A 16,275-nucleotide genomic window follows, 5' to 3' on the forward strand; every position below is an offset into this window, starting at 1 on the left:
TTTATTTGATCTGGAAAGATTTTGACAGCCTGTTTTATTCATTTAAAACTATCTAGAATGCAAAGTAACTACTGTTGAAACCTGTAGTCTTTTCTTTTCTTGCTTTGCTGAAAAGTTTAAGAAACATTACTCACATTCTGAGCTAGGAGAAGAGCTGTTAATTTATATTGACCCCTGAATCCTGCTGTTTTGTACCTTAAATATCAGTGTGACCCAGACATTTATGGGAAAACACACTGAACATTTAATAATATTTATGACAGATTTTTTGGTCCTTGTACAACCTCGGAGTGACTTCTCTTTAGCACTGCCACTTTTTTCTGGGCCATAATAGCATTCATCTACTTTTCATAGTTTACTACAGTACAAATAAAAGAAACAAGTTTGTCAAAAGCGATGTGCTTCAAATAATCTTTCTCATCCCCAAAAGCATTATCTGCCTTCATGCCAAACAGCTTGCCTTCTTTAGTTTCTCTGGTGACACTGTAGCATATAAGTAAGCTTGATCTATCAAATATCCATCTATTTGATAATATGAAAAATGCTGTACTATATTTGACTTTACAATTCTTAATCACATTTTCATTTTTAAAAACAAGAAAATTAACTATTTTCTATGAAATCATTTTATTTTAGTGTATGTGATAAAGTCTTTAACTCTGAAGTCCAATAACTGCATAACATGGCAATACAAGAAAAACTAACCCAATTTTTAAAAATGGGAACATTTTTATTGAAATTTGGCATGTGCTGATTATGCAAGGACAAAGGATTAGTGCTTCAACAATACATGAATGGTCAAGAAACATGCAAAGATGAATAAAATAAAAAGGTGAGATCACCAGAGAATCTTGAGAATCCAAATATGAGTTTAAAAGTGTTGTTTCTTATTTACTGAATGTTTATTTATACTTCAATTAATAATATATTTAAAATATTGGAAGGTCATTTCCCCTTTTATTGCTCAGTAATTAGGTTTAGTCCAGAAATATTTAATTTATTAACAGTCCAACCATTTTTTTTTACAGAATCACTAACAAGGGTAGAAAATATTTGGCAGTTGGAGGAATCAGATTTTCTCCTGATTTGCTCAGCCATGTCCTTTTATATTCATTTATGAGCACTGAAAAATGAGTTACTTAATAGAGTGTGTCTAAGCCAATAATGTAGGATGTAGTGAGAATTTCATATAAGATATACATAACTCCTTACTCCTACTGGCATGGCGTTTTGAACTTTAAATATTATGTAGATAACATTACCCTTTCCCCTTCATAAGGGATCACATGCAGGTTTCTCAGTGAAAAGGAAGAAGATAGACATGGAAGACATCATTTGTATAGAATAACTCATGCATAGGCACACGCACGCACACATGCACACTGATAATACAGACTAGAAAACTGCACAAATTCAGAGGCTTCTTGTCATTATATGCCAGTGCTTCTTATTACTCAAATATCAAAAATAATGTTATTGGACATGTTCTGGATGAATCATAATTTCTTTCAGAAAGAGTTTGCTGTGTGACTTTGGTCATCTATTTGGGAACTTCTAAGCTGCTCCATTAACGTTTCTAAGGTTTTCATGTTCGTGTCCTTTACTCAAAGTCTGAGAATCTGTATACTGCGCATCAACCTGAGCAAACTTTTGTATCTCAATCTCTTGCCTTCTAGCTTCTGTTTCCTGCTGTTGCAACATTTGCTCTACTTCAATCTCCAGTTCCAGGTTCTCTTCATCAGCTTCTACTTCCAGCTCTTTCATCAACTCCTCCAATTTCTTTGCCTTTCGGAGTTCATTTTGCTGTATGATTGTGCTCAAGTGCTCTGCAAGTTGTTCTTTAACTTCTGTTTTCTTTTGGAGATCCAGTTTTGCAGCCACATATTCTAATTCTGCTTTATCATAACGCTTCCTGAAAAAATAATTTAATTATGTTTAATTTTATAGTATTTTAGCAGGGGTTATTCTAACAAGGTTGTAAAAAGTCTTTATCAAGTTAATAGTAAATCTAACAGAGGAAAAGCCAATAGTAGCAGGGATGGGATAGTGGGGTTTCCATTGAGCTTCAGTAGAAGACTTGCACTTTTTAAAGTCTGACATTCTTTCAGCCACTCTCAGTTAAAAAAACCTGAATGGCTACTGAGATGTAGAAAGTGCTAGCAAGGGCAGAATTTTGTATTGGTATTGCTGCAATTGACATATTCCATTTCTTATTTGTTTGCTTGCTGTATCTCCTACTGGAAGTCGATTTTTTAAAATTGGCAGTTAACATATTACTAATTAAGACATAAAAACCTAAAGATATTTGAAATTAGTCATATTTCTGCACTACAATTATCACAGAGAGTAACTGAAATATTTCATCATCTATTGAATGACTAAATAAGTCCCAATTTCAACCATAATGCAAACAAATTAGATCTGTGACCAACACAGCTGCTTTCTTCAATTTTGTTTAGCTTTTCGTTGGATGCATTATGTCATTTTTTCAAACTGCTTATGCCCACAGGATATATTAGCAAAATGTAACAACAGGGCAGAGCTAACGAGCATTGCAGTAGGAAATACATTTGAAGATAATGAAAGCAGATGTTGATGAAATAATTTTTTTTTGGTAAGAAAATACTTTAATTTAAGGTAGTAAATCAAACAATACCACTGTTAGGAAGAAAAATATTAGTAAGTTGACATTATTCCTCAATTTTTAGTCCTTACCGAGCACATGAATATTCCAAGCTTGCCTGGTCAATCCTATTTCTCAGGATCCCAATATCAGCAGATACCATGTCATCTAAAGCTTGGAGCTGCTTTTGAATCCGCTTTAATTTAACTGTTTCAGCCTGAGTTCTTTTAGATCTGGGGAAGAAACAGGTAAATGCATTTGACCTGTACTTATAAACAACTATGCTTTTCAATAGAAGATACGGTTGCCTGATAAAGCCAGTCAAAAATTTTATTTGTTGACTTCCGGTCTGGCTTCCGTCGCCACCAGACGGTCCTCCGTGACCGCCAGCCCCGTTGCCTGTAAAGAGCCGCCTTTACATCTGAAAGGCGGCTGGAAAAACTCCATTTCCTGATGGAAATGCGAGCCAGAGCAGGCGAGGGCAGGTAGAGCCCTCTGCGAAGTCCCCAGAGTTTTTTTTTTTACTCTTGGGGACGAGCAGAGCGGGGCTCCCTATTTTCGCTCGCCGCTGCTCCAGGCTTTGGGAGGACTCTGCTTTTTTGCAGAGCTAGGCACCGGGACCGGACCAACTAATAAAATAACAGATGGTTTAGTTAAAGAGAGCGAGACTTGTACCTGGGACCCTAAATCGCAAGTATTTTTAATGATTTTACAAGTGTTTCTAATTGAACGGAAAAAATAAGTTTAAAATGGCGACTGCTGAGGCTTGAGAAGAAATTCCTTCTGAATTTCACTACTATGAAGTGAAAGTCCTTCCGTAATAAGCTACATAGTAGCGAAATATACAGTGCCGGCTAGACTAGAAGGAAAATATCCATTTTAAGTTTCTTTTTTCTTGGAGATCTGTATTTGATCTTGTTTGGGGAAAAGTTTTCTTTAAAAAAAAAAAGAGCTTTTTTGTGTGGCAGGATGGCGTTAAAACTAATAAAGCTTGACAAACAAGTAGTGGGGGGGGGGTGCTCCCCCATCCACAATTATCTGAACAAGCTCTGAGCCTACAGACTTTGCAGAATGGTTTTAATTTAAAAGAATTTCTTCAGGAGGAAATGGCAAAATATCATGAGACTGTGAACCAGAAATTTGAAAAATTAAGGCAGGAAATTAAAGAAATGATACAATTAAAGTATGATAATCTGCAACAAAAGATAGTAAAAGTGACTAATGCTTTTTCAGAAGTTGTCATAAAGATGGATACAAATATCAAATTATTAGAGTCTAAAATGGAGGAAGTTGATGATAAGATTTATAATCTGGACAATAAAATACAAAGAATTGAAAATAATTTGATAAATATTCAAGACAATAGTTTAGAAGTAAAGTCTAAAAAGGAAGCTGGTCATGAGACTAACAATGCAGAAGATATAAAGCAAGGGATTGAAAAAGAAGTTGTAATGATGCAATACAGGCTCACAGAATTTGCGGTCAGAATGAGAGGATTACAGGAAAATAATAGAGATGATCTAAGAAAAATATCTGCTCAAGTTCTGGCTGGGATTTTAAAGGTTCATCCTGAGGAGGTATCTTGTAAGATTGACAAGGCCTATAGAGTAAACTCTTGGATTGCAAAGCAAAGGCAACTGCCTAGAGATGTGGTGATTTACTTCACAGATAAAGAAATAAGAAATGATATTGTGCAAAAATCCTTTAATTCTACTCCACAATTGTATGGAAGAAAGATCTGGATATATAAAGAATTGCCGCCTAAGATGTTAAAAGATAGAAAGAAATTTGGACTTTTGGTGACTGAGCTAAAAAAACAAAATATTTCATTCAGGTGGGATGTTCCAGTTGGTATAATATTGAGATATCAAGGAGAAAGATATCAGCTAAATACTGTTGAAAAAGCGGAAGAATTTTACTACAAGGTCCTCAAAAAGCAAAATCAACAAGAGATAGAAATTCAAGAAAAGCAGAAGGAGGTGGAAGTAATGAAGAAACAACAAGTTACAGAGGTCTCTACAGATGAGCCGCTTTTGGATTCTCTTTCAGAGGTCTCAGCTGGACTATTTAATACAAGAGAGGCGGCTCTGGATTTTAATGTAATGACTTATCAAGTCACAAACCAGCATGGAAATCAATCAGATGATATACAATTTATAGAACCAGAATGGAGATTTAAGCCACAAAAGCAAAACCAACAAGATCAAGTTATAGATCAGCATGAAAGCCAAATAGTTGATATATAATTTACAGAAAGGAATTCAGGATGGAGATCCAACCCACAAAAAGTCAAGAAAAGAAGAAGCAGGTCTCACAAAAATAAAAACTTTTAAACTAAACAACAGTGCAATGCCAACTATTTAAGAGATGATTGAATATATGAAAAGATAATCGGCAAAATATTGGTTTATATTATCCTGAGGAGAGTGACAGACCTCTGCAGTGCTGTACTTTTGGGATGTGAAAAGGGCCTTAAACTGAATGGATTGGAACTATCTTTTTTTGGATTCTTTGATAAATATACTACGTTTATGCTGAGCTACAAGGCAAGAGAGTTATGGGATTGGGGCACGCAGAAGATCTGGTTGTTACCCTATTACAGTGGTTGGAATTAATAATTTGGATAAAAGACACCTCTACAGACACTATATGGAATACAAATACAAAGTCACTCGGGTGGTTGTTGTTGTTGTTTTTTTATTATGAAGATATTTGTTATTGATGGGGGCAGATGGTAATTGAAGATACCGAATATACTGTTGGAATTAGGATGTGATGTTACCCTAACATGGGTGATGGAGTTTATAATCCAGCTGAAAGACATTACAGAAGATATTATATGGATTACAAGCCTAAAGTCTTTTTAAGAGGATTTTATTTATATAAGGGAATATTTTTTAGTGGAGTGGGCAGAAGAATAAAGATATTAAGAATTATTAAGTATGGTAGTCTTGTAGGAAAGTGGGTGGAGACAGGTTAGTTTATTGATTGTTTAGTTTAAGAAAAGGGATATTATATTTAGATATGAATATATGTAAAAGATCTGAGTTAAGAGATATAACGATGGGGGTGAAGGAAATGGGTAGACTATGAACTGAATAAATGTTAAATTAGGATTTATATAGTTTTATAGCGGAAGGTTGTTTTGAAATGTTAGATTAATATATATAAAAGATTTGACTTATTATTATGCTAAATTAGGAGTTATTATATAATGTTATTGTAGAATGTCATTTTGAAATGTATAGTATAAGGGGGATATGATAATCTTATTAGAAAGAAAGGGTCAGCATATGGGGATGGAGTGAGGGGATGGTAAAGTATTATATAATCTGTTATGAATTTGGGTTTTATTATGAAGAAGTCACAGGGGGAGGGGAGGGTGAGGGGGGTTAGGGAGGGGGGGGAAAGGGGGAAAAATTTGTATTTGAAAAACTTTTTCAATAATTTTTTTTTTATTTGTTCTTTTATAGTAATTTACAAAAGCAGATTCTATTTTCCAGAGGGGGAAGAGAGATTCCCAAGAAACTCTACAATTTTTTCCCTATTTATTTTATTTTATTTATTTTATTGAATTTCTATACCGCCCTACTCCCGAAGGACTCAGGGCGGTGCACAGCCATGAAATAAAACACATAAATATACAAAATTTAAGATCAAATAAAATGAATTAAATAAATTTGGCTGAATTAATACTAATTAAAAACCCATAATTTTAAAATACATTTAAAAATTTAAAATTTACAGTTTAAAGGGAGAAGAATTAAGCGAGGCCGGCTTGATGAAATAAAAGAGTCTTCAACTCGCGGCGGAAGGTGCGCAGATCCGGAATCCTCCGTATCTCTGGGGGGAGCTCATTCCAGATCGTCGGGGCCCCCACAGAGAAGGCTCTCCCCCTGGGGGCCGACAGCCGACATTGTTTGGCCGACGGCACCTGGAGGAGCCCCTCTCTGTGGGAGCGTACTGGTCGGTGGGAGGCTGTTGATGGTAGTAGGCGGTCCCGTAAGTAACCAGGTCCTAAGCCATGGAGCGCTTTAAAGGTGGTAACCAGCACCTTGAAGCGCACCCGGAAGACCACCGGGAGCCAGTGCAGCTCGCGCAGGAGAGGTGTTACATGGGAGCTCCATGTTGCTCCCATAACCACCCGCGCGGCCGCACTCTGCGCCAGTTGGAGCCTCCGGGTGCACCTCAAGGGGAGCCCCATGTAGAGAGCGTTACAATAGTCCAGACGAGAGGTGACGAGGGCATGAGTGACTGTGCGTAACGAGTCCCGATCTAGAAAGGGACGCAACTGGCGAATCAGGCGAACCTGATGAAAAATCCTCCCGGTCACGGCCGTCAGGTGTTCTTCTAAAGACAGCCGTGAATCCAGGAGGACGCCCAAGTTGCGAGCCCTTTCCGTGGGGGCCAGTGATTCGCCCCCAATAGCCAGCGATGGCGTCAGCTGACTATATCGGGACGTCGGAAACCACAGCCACTCGGTCTTGGATGGGTTGAGTCTGAGCCCGTTTCTCCCCATCCAGATCCGTACGGCCTCCAGGCACTGGGACATCACTTCAAGGGCATCGTTGGGGTGGTTCGGGGTGGAGATGTACAGCTGGGTGTCGTCAGCGTACAGATGGTACTTCACCCCGAAACCACGGATGATCTCGCCCAGCGGCTTTACATAAATGTTGAACAGAAGGGGCGAGAGAACCGATCCCTGCGGCACCCCGCATATAAGGGGCCTCGGGGTCGATCTCTGCCCCCCTGTCAACACAGACTGCGACCGGTCAGAGAGAAAGGAGGAGAACCACCGTAAAACGGTGCCTCCCACCCCCAACCCCTCCAACCGGTGCAGCATGATACCATGGTCGATGGTATCAAAAGCCGCTGAGAGGTCTAACAGGACCAGGACAGAGGAACAACCCCTGTCCCGAGCCCTCCAGAGATCATCAACCAACGCGACCAATGCCGTTTCCGTGCTGTACCCAGGCCTGAAGCCCTAAAAGCTTGAGTTATAGAAAAACATTTAAAAAATAGAAATTGTGCTTAAAATAGACATCAGTTTAATAAGTTTCATATTCCCTGCCAAATCATATGCTTGCTTCTAACAAATCAATTTAAAATATGAGAAAAGCTTTACTATAAGCATCTGAAACTCAAAATTGGAAAACTAAATGTTTGACAATTCTAGCACTCACTGAACAGCTTCCATTTACGCTGCATCATTCCCCTGAAAGGATGTCTGTTATTTTCAAGAGATTTTTTTTTTAAAAAAATGTACTCAAGATCACATATCCATTTGCAAAAAGAAGAGCAGCTAGCAATTTTCAACCTGGATTTTCTAAGGGTAACTTTGTGAAAGGAAACCTGCTGCATTTTAGATGTTTTGAATTAGAACTCATGCCATCATTTGCCATTGCCTATGCTGGTTAGGACTCATGGTAAAAGACTCAAGATACATGAACAAAAACAGTTTGATGCCCCCTTACGAAACTAATGAATGAACTAATGAAGCTTATGAAATTAATATCTTCAAATGTCTTTATCTGATTTACATCCTACTTGAATGCAGCTAACTACCCAGGCACCTTTCTAAAAAAATATTAAAAAAGTTACACAGTAACTTAAAATTAAGACTATTCAAATAAAACCTTGACAAGACTTTATTTTCTATCATATTTAAAGGAGGAGGGCTGCAAAATAGAATGAAGTGGATTTGATTAACTAATATATAATACAAAATGTGCACTGTGTTTTTCCAGCTATAAGACTCTATACCTTTCAGCAATTGCTTTAGCAAGGAAAGCTTTCTTGCGCTTATTTTTTTCTTCCATCAGTTTCTGCTCCTGTTGAAGGATTTCCCACCGAGACTTCTCCTGCCTGAACAATAACAAAATAAAAGAATCAATAAATAATTCTGTTCCTTTTTGTCTCTTATTTATCGAATTTATATGGCCACCCATCTCACAAGAAACTCTGGGCAAAATACAGCAAGTTTCTTAAATTAGTCTTTGTAATAAATAACTATGTATCTAATATTTTTTTTCAACATTTGAAAAATCCCAAGAAACTTTTCCAATGCTAAGCCTGGATTCAAAGTCAGGTCTCTTAGACATACTTCAGATCTCAGTTATCCTCCCTAAGGATTCCTGAATTTCTCAAGAAGGCTACATGATCAAATAGTATCTTAATGTATGGATGAGAGAAAGGAGAAGTGTTACAAGATCCAATAGGCAGAAAATCTATAAATTACACATATTAGGGCCCTCAGAGTAATCTTAAACAGAAGTAGCACATAGCTTCATACTTCTGAATATGATTTCCTTGAACTTCTATCAATATGCTCACTCTGCAAATGAGGAGGGGTCTTTGAAGGTCAACCTTGAAGGTAAAACCTCAGGAAGGGTCATTTACAGCAATCACAGAATAATTATTCCTAGTTGACAAAGTCTGACTAATTAATGAAGATTCTACAGAGATAGGTGACCTGACATTACAGAAAACATACAACTGATCAGTTTTACACTGTCGACAAAACATTCCAAAACAAAAAGAGAAAGTTTAGAAAGTTCTTGTTACCTAATACCCTAAAACCATTGAAAAAATATGTGCATGTCAGTTTATTATACAAATCTCCAATTAACTGTGTCAGGGATGGTAACATTCTTGCAACATTATCAGAGACTTACTAACAATTCCATTTTCTTTTTCACAAGCTGATGACTTGTTGCTACAGTTGGGTCACTATTACAAGACTGTTTAATTCCAACTTCCACCTGTTGATTTCTGGCCTCTTGTTGCTCAGCCTTCTCCAGAGGTGACAATGCCGCTCCATCTGGCAATTCCAATGTTTCTTCTGTCTTCTGAGGCACCTTTTTCTGCTGCAAACATTGGCGGCTTTTGTTTACTGAAGGCCTTTGATTCTGTTGTTTGGACAGGGGTCCTCGTGGATCTAAATAGCACAAATAGTTAGATGAGTTTTATACCACTGAAAAATATCACTTCTGCCAAGGAAGCAAATAACAGAAAACATGTGAGATCATATGTCCTGAGTTTAGCCCTTATAAAAACTATTTAATGTACTTTAAGATGCCATGGCACTAACTGATATTTAAAAATTATAAACAAATTATTAGCACAAAGTATTAAGAAATACATTTCTGCAGCTCCTGCTAACATTACAAGTACGTACATAGACCTAATTTGCAATATATGGTAAACTTTCTTTAAGCCCATCAGTTCTTTGCTGTCATACTTTCATATATCTATGAGAAGGTATTTCTACACAAATAGCAGAACTTTTGCATTTTTATTTTGGAATTGTTTTTTGAACAGCATCATGGCAACAGTTTTTCTTTTTAAATTAGTGTCAATAAAGAACATGAATCAGGGATTGGTCCTTTGCATCTTCATTCCCTACCTCTGCCCAAATAACAATACCAGTATTTTCCCCTGAACATTAGCCACACGAATTCAGGCTGATGTAAATTGGAGTCAAAAACCATGCAGAAGCTAACAAGTTCTCTATCGTATCACTTTCCTTTGGGAAAAAAGAATCATTATATTCTTTGTTTTTTCTAGGAAAATTGTTGCTTCAGCCAAGATTAAGATTGGCAGATGATGGAAAAGTCTGCAAGGTTCCAGAGACTCTCAAACTCTGGTTTCTTAAATTGAGTTTGGGCTGGGAAATTATTTAGGCCTTGGGTAAATAATTGCTAAGGAGTCCAGTTCTACTCTGCCAAGGCACTTTCTTTGAAGCTCGTTCTCATCCATAAATCCCCTCCCCCTGAGAATTTTGAGGATCTGGTAGGGGAAAAAAGGTACCTGTTTACTTGTATAAAGCTTTACAAACCATGCAAGAGAATAGTTCTCCCTATATTATGGCATTTATTTACAGTATTAGATTTATATCCCACCTTTATTCTGAATAAGTCAAAGCAACATAAACGGTGCACGCTCTCCTATTTTCTCCACAACTCATAAAGTGAGCTGGGCTGAGAGTACAATCGGCCCAAAGGAACCCAGCTCCTGTGCCTAAAGGAGGACTAGCATTTATGGCCTCTTGGTTTCTAATGCACCATCTTAACCAAATCGTTCTCGGTTTGGGCTGAATCTTTCAACGATCTATTTTTACATTCATTAAGTGTGCAATAGCCTTTTCTTAATCCGAAAATTTGCAAATGATGCTAGCTCCCCTGCGGCAGATAAATCCAGAAATCTCCTAGTTCATCCTTGCTTTCTCTACATATCGCCCGATGCATTTTCTTACAGAAAGCTCCTCTGAAATTAAGGGGGTCTTATTCCCATTTTGGCAGACCACTGGAGCCTATTCCCCCCACCCCGGGGAGATGACGTCAGAGGAGAGGAACCGATGAGCTGCTTGGGAATCCTGGAATCGCAGCCGGTCCGTTCTCTGCCAATCCAAGCAGCCCACGCCACTGCTCGCTTCCACCAGTGCTACTGTTAACATCTTTCCTCGCTGGGTTACCTTTGCGATGCCCCTGAAATTGCCGAAGCTCCTGCTCCGAGAATCCGGCCCAGCCCCCTGCCATAATGCCTCCTCTTAGCCCATTCCGCCTTCCGCTGCCACGTCTCCAAAACCCGCCCCGTGTCTTGGGAAAACCCGGCCTTCCTGGAGGCCTCGCGCGGTTTGTTGAGCGTATATGCATGTGCAGCCATGGAAACGAAAGGCGTCTCTACTTAGCGGCCTCGCCTCGCTTGGGTGGGGCGCCATATATCCGCTGCTCATCTCAGAGGCAGCGATTTCGGTCACCGAACGGGAGCGCTCGAGTCGGCAACGGATAGCTACTGTTTGCCGCGCGCCGCAGTATCTGTTTGCGCGGCGGTGGAGCGCAACCCTGTCGCTTCTAAGTTCTGGTTGGTGGTGCTAGTGGGTGGGTCTCATTAAGAACGTGAGTTTGCAAGTACCGAGGTAAAGAGGGCTCGGGAGCGTGCTTGCGCGGCCCAATTTTTCTCGATTCACAGAATACACTGAATTGTCCACACCTGCTTTCCTTCAGTTCTATTACTACCAACGCGACTAGTAGTTGGGGGCTCAGTGTGTCACGTGAACGTCAATCCTTGTTCTGGAAGAAGAAACGTCCCAGGACGTGGCTGCTTGTACTGGATCGAAGAAGGATTTTAAATACAGAAACCGTTTGGGAAGCTGAGCGACTGATGTGTAAAATGGTTGGGCTGGAAAAGTCCCACCGAGGTCTGCGGTACAAAGCGCCAAACACTGAGGTGCAATAAAGAAAAATAGCGGCTATGACAGGTGTACTACTGGACTGCAGCTGGAAGCCTTGCAATATTATGTTGCAAAAGGCCATTTGGGCTGAACTTCACCAGTTTCCATCATTACTGAGCTGTGGTGGCGCAGTGGTTAGAGTGTAGTACTGCAGTCTACTTCTGATCACCAGCTGCCAGCAGTTTGGCAGATCGAATCTCACCAGGCTCAAGGTTGTCTCAGTCTTCCATCCTTCTGAGGTCGGTAAAATGAGGACCCAGATGTTGACTCTGTAAACAGCTTAGAGAGGGCTGTAAAGCACTATGAGTCTAGTCTAAGTGCTATTGCTACTATTATGCATTAAAATATTACGCATTAAAATAGCGAGGCACAGTTGGTATCAAGGATAGAACATTCAAAGATGCTGCATTATTTTACCTCAGGTTTAGTGTAATTTCTGAACTCACTAATTATAAAATAGATGCAGATGACACATTTGTTTTGAATATCAGATGGAATTCTGCCATAAGTGGAGGTCATCAGTCCTTCCTTCTTTCCTCCCCTCCCTCCCTCTCATGTCCACACATAGAATACCGTATTTTTCGGAGTATAAGACGCACCTACCTTTTTTGTTTGTTTTGTTGATTCTGAAATACACATATTCAGAAGTAAGCCTGACTGAGATGGCTTCAATCCTGTGAACCTTCAAATTTCCCTCCCTCTCTCATCAACATGCACAAGATCAGGCTGTTATAATAATCCAGCAGGCTACAGCATAACTAATACTGCTTATGCTGCAGTGTGGATCTTAAATCATATGCCATCATGCCCTTCACAGTTCCACACTTGTCAGATCTGTAAAGGATTAGCAGAGGCTCTAAAGTTCTGCCATTTCAGAGACCTTTGAGGAATATTCATAACTGAATGACCATGTATAATCCCTGAGATTTATCTCTGAAACATTTTAACAGCTTCTGCATGACTAACACAACCCATATGTGCATTCACAGTACTTATCCTCAACAGAGAAAGAAGGTTCTGGCAGTCACACTCAATATCCTAATTACATGGTGGATATATGTTTACTTGGAAATAAGGCCAATTGATTGCTTAGAATCGTAGGTTTTCAGCCTATACAATATGTGTCTACTTAGAAAAACAGCCTGTTTATACTTTGTGGGGTTTTGCTGTCAGATGAGCACAGTCTCAAAATGATTTGACTGTTCCTGTTTCTAATTATTTATCTGACTGCAGATTATATTGATAGTTGATTGAGTAATACTAATCCTGTCCTAAAATAACAATATAAAACTCACACTGTAGTGCTAGGTTTATTCCTCGTTTTTCTATTAATTTTCTGGGATAGTTTATGATCTGTTGGAGCTGATGCAGTTTAGTATGTGTGCCCTGAGAAACTTCAACTGTAGATTTGTTCACTTGCATGTGGTAAAGAAATAATGTTGTATTTGACATATTATTGCATTCCAACTTGTCTGTAAATGATGAGGAACAAAGACAGTGGTTCAGCAACAATTAAAGAGCCTCCTTCTCTTATTTCTGTTATTGTTCAGCTATTTCTGATAGTTGTGACTTGATAATTTACCAGCATTATCTGTCAGTAATTGTTTCTTTGAGTTCATGTGAGCTCATGATCATGTCATCTGTGATAATATATTTGCACCTTCTGTTCTATTGGCCTCTTTCTTTAATTGCCTTTGATTTTTCCTTGGATCAGGATTTTCTTCAATGGCTTTTGCGTTCTTATTAAATATCCAAATATTGACGCTTTATTAGTGCTTCCAGTAAGTAATCTGGTTTTATTTTATCTTATATGCAATTATTTGTTGTCCTTACAGTCCAAGATATTCTCAACATTTAATTCAAAGACCTCAAATTTCCTTTGTTCAGCTTTTCTGATAGTCCAGCTTCCATATCCATATGGTTAAAACTAGGAAACCATGGTTATTGGCCTAGACCAGTGGTGAAATCCAATTTTTTTTTACTACTGGTTCTGTGGGTGTGGCTTGGTGGGCATGGCAGGGAAGGATACTGCAAAATCTCCATTCCCACCCCACTCTGGGGCCAGCCAGAGGTAGTATTTGCCAGTTCTCCAAACTACTCAAAGTTTCCGCTACCGGTTCTCCAGAACCTGTCAGAACCTGCTGGATTTCACCCCTGGCCTAGACAATATATACCTTTGTTGTCAGTGTGATACCTCTCTATATGTTGTTTAGGTTTATCCAAGTAGCAGATGTTTCTTTATTTTAAGGCTGCCTGTGAATGTGTGAACCTAGGAAGTTAAATATCTTACTATAATCATTTTCTTCTATTTTCACTAGATTCACATTGCCTTTTGGTGTAACCTTTGATGTCAAAAAGATTCTCCCAGCATATGTAGTTGAAGTTAACAGATTTGAATTGCTCAACATCACAGAAAGACAACCAGATGAGCTATGGGAAGAAATAAAAACAACCATAATTGAAGTAGCCCAATCAAATATTGCATACAAGAAGCCAACAAAATTGGCCAGATGAATATCAGAAATTACAATAGAGACTGCAGAAGAGAAAAGGAAAACAAAAGCCATTGGTGACAGGGAAGAAATGCAAAAACTAAATGCAAAGTTCCAGAGAGAGACAAGAAAAGATAAAAGTACTGATCTGAGCAATCTAAGAAACTAAAGGAAGCAGCCATGAGAGGTCATACAAGAAAGGATATCATTTATGAAATGTTTGAACCAGGATTTATATCATCACTCATCACCAACCACAAGTGTCAATGCTTAGTCCACAAAAAGGGATTTCCTTTATAGTAGCTGCTGAAATGTAGCATTAAAGATTGTTCCTTGAATGGCATAGATATAAAATAGAATTCAAATGGATACTCAATGCAAATATAGAAAGTTTATCTCATGAATCATATAAGGTAAACAGTCTGAATAATCTACATCAGATGGTGAATCTTTGACATGCTTTCTCTGATAGAGATAAAAAGTTTTCCTTCAAAACCAAAGTGATTCAGGAACTTCCGGTTGACTTCACAGCAGGACCGGACTGGAAAATAGCGGGCTCTGATGAGCTGCATGAAATCCAGCTGGATGAACCGCTCCTGGGTTGCTTTTGAGCCATAGCCGTCTTGCAGGGATGGTGAAGGAAGGAGAGGTGTTTCGTGGACCGTGAGGAATTGGCAATTTCCTTGCTGGAACAGAAACAGCTCTCCCGAAGTGGCAGCAGGGGTAGCGGCCATCTTACGATGGCCTCCTTGAAGCTGGGACAACCGGACCTAAGAATTGAGCTGGAGCAGCATTTGGATGGAGTGCTAGAACTGGGTGAGATAATTGCCAATTTATACTAAGAAAAAATTGAAATTGGAATCTTAAAAGAAATCCTTGAGCTTGGACTAGTGGCTATCTGGCATTTGGGGGGGGGAACCACACATACGGAAAAAAGAAAAAGTGGGGACTGTAATACAAAAAGCCTAAAAAGAAGTTTTAGATCTGGAAAATTGGGAAAAGCAAAATATTTCAAAAGGGGGGGGGGAGTGATTTTCGGAAGAAAACAACAACTTATAGGAGAATTTTAAAAAATTTCTGGATATTTTGATAATTAATTGGACTTAACAGACTATTTTGCAATGGAATAGAAACGAAGAGTGCCATCTGCTGGAGGAAAGAAAAAGTACTGTAATACTGTACTTAAATAGACAAAACAGAAGAAATAGCAGCTGGAAGCCCTGACCTTGGCCATAGAGAAGAAGATAATTTGGACACTGTGAGAATATTTAAGGAGTGACTGTGTTTTACATCTGAGATTTTGTTTCATTTCGCTTCTCTCATGGAAGATAGCCTTTTAATTGGATTTGACTGTTGTTAAATTTGGACAATTAATAATTTCGGAGATCATTTTAAATTTGGAATATTTGATGAATAAGGAATAATTGAAGAAGAAAAAGAAGAAAAGAAGAGGAGATATAAGAAAATTAAATAGACTTTAAATTTTGGCTAAATGCAAAGAGATACAATTGGGGAGGTTTTAATAATCTTTTAAACTGCTACAAAATGGAGTTGCAGATATATAAAAAGTTAATTTTGATGTTTAAAAGTATGCGTGAATCTTTATTGGGCAAAAAAGAAACAGAAAATTCACTGAAAGATATAGAAAAAGTGAAAAGGAGTTTGAAAAGGGAATTGTAAATGAAAAGTAAGAAGTTAACAATGTTGAAGAGAAAATATTAAAAAATAAAAATCAGATAGATAATATTATAAAAAAATTTGGGAATGTAAAAAGAGTAGAGAGGAAAGGGGAAAAAATCCCCCTAAAAAAGAAACAGTTAAAAGGGGAAAAGGGAAATATCTGGGAGAGACAAGGGAAAGTCTTGGTGAGGGATGCTCAAAAAGTACAACAAAAAGGGGAAAAAAGAGAATTGAGAAGTTAGAGCAAG

At 38.4% G+C, this 16,275-nt stretch overlaps 1 protein-coding gene and 1 long non-coding RNA gene across 3 annotated transcripts; one reads left to right on the forward strand and one right to left on the reverse strand.

The window, feature by feature from the left end:
• Positions 1–709: 709 nt before the first annotated feature.
• On the reverse strand, positions 710–11,218 carry GORAB (golgin, RAB6 interacting). Of its 2 annotated transcripts, XM_034409848.3 has the most exons (5): positions 11,097–11,218; positions 9,302–9,560; positions 8,387–8,488; positions 2,716–2,856; positions 710–1,912 (listed from the first exon to the last, which is right to left on the reverse strand). In XM_034409848.3, exons 1-5 carry the CDS (start codon positions 11,158–11,160, stop codon positions 1,555–1,557), a joined length of 924 nt encoding a protein of 307 aa, XP_034265739.1. In that variant the 5' UTR covers positions 11,161–11,218; the 3' UTR covers positions 710–1,554. The 2 variants fall into 2 exon arrangements, with proteins under 2 accessions (XP_034265739.1, XP_087746302.1); XM_087890176.1 differs by lacking the exon at positions 2,716–2,856 and having other exon boundaries at positions 11,097–11,210.
• Positions 11,219–11,228: 10 nt separating this feature from the next.
• Positions 11,229–15,935, forward strand: LOC117661227 (uncharacterized). Its single transcript, XR_004589922.3, has 2 exons — positions 11,229–12,094; positions 14,174–15,935. It is a non-coding gene; the product is annotated as an uncharacterized LOC117661227 (long non-coding RNA).
• Positions 15,936–16,275: the final 340 nt, after the last annotated feature.

This window comes from Pantherophis guttatus, chromosome 3 (genome assembly GCF_059756535.1).
Source record: "Pantherophis guttatus breed Tessera chromosome 3, ASM5975653v1, whole genome shotgun sequence".
Taxonomy (NCBI): Eukaryota; Metazoa; Chordata; class Lepidosauria; order Squamata; family Colubridae; genus Pantherophis; species Pantherophis guttatus.

What these genes read in the sequence shown, in the direction of transcription:
- GORAB (XM_034409848.3), bottom strand. Translation starts at nt 11,160, where the DNA reads ATGGCAGGGGGCTGGGCCGGATTCTCGGAGCAGGAGCTTCGGCAATTT. An exon ending in ATTTCAGGGGCATCGCAAAG is followed by an intron (nt 9,561 to 11,096) that starts GTAACCCAGCGA and finishes TGTGCTATTTAG; the next exon opens with ATCCACGAGGACCCCTGTCC. An exon ending in GCTAAAGCAATTGCTGAAAG is followed by an intron (nt 2,857 to 8,386) that starts GTATAGAGTCTT and finishes TTTCTTCCCCAG; the next exon opens with ATCTAAAAGAACTCAGGCTG.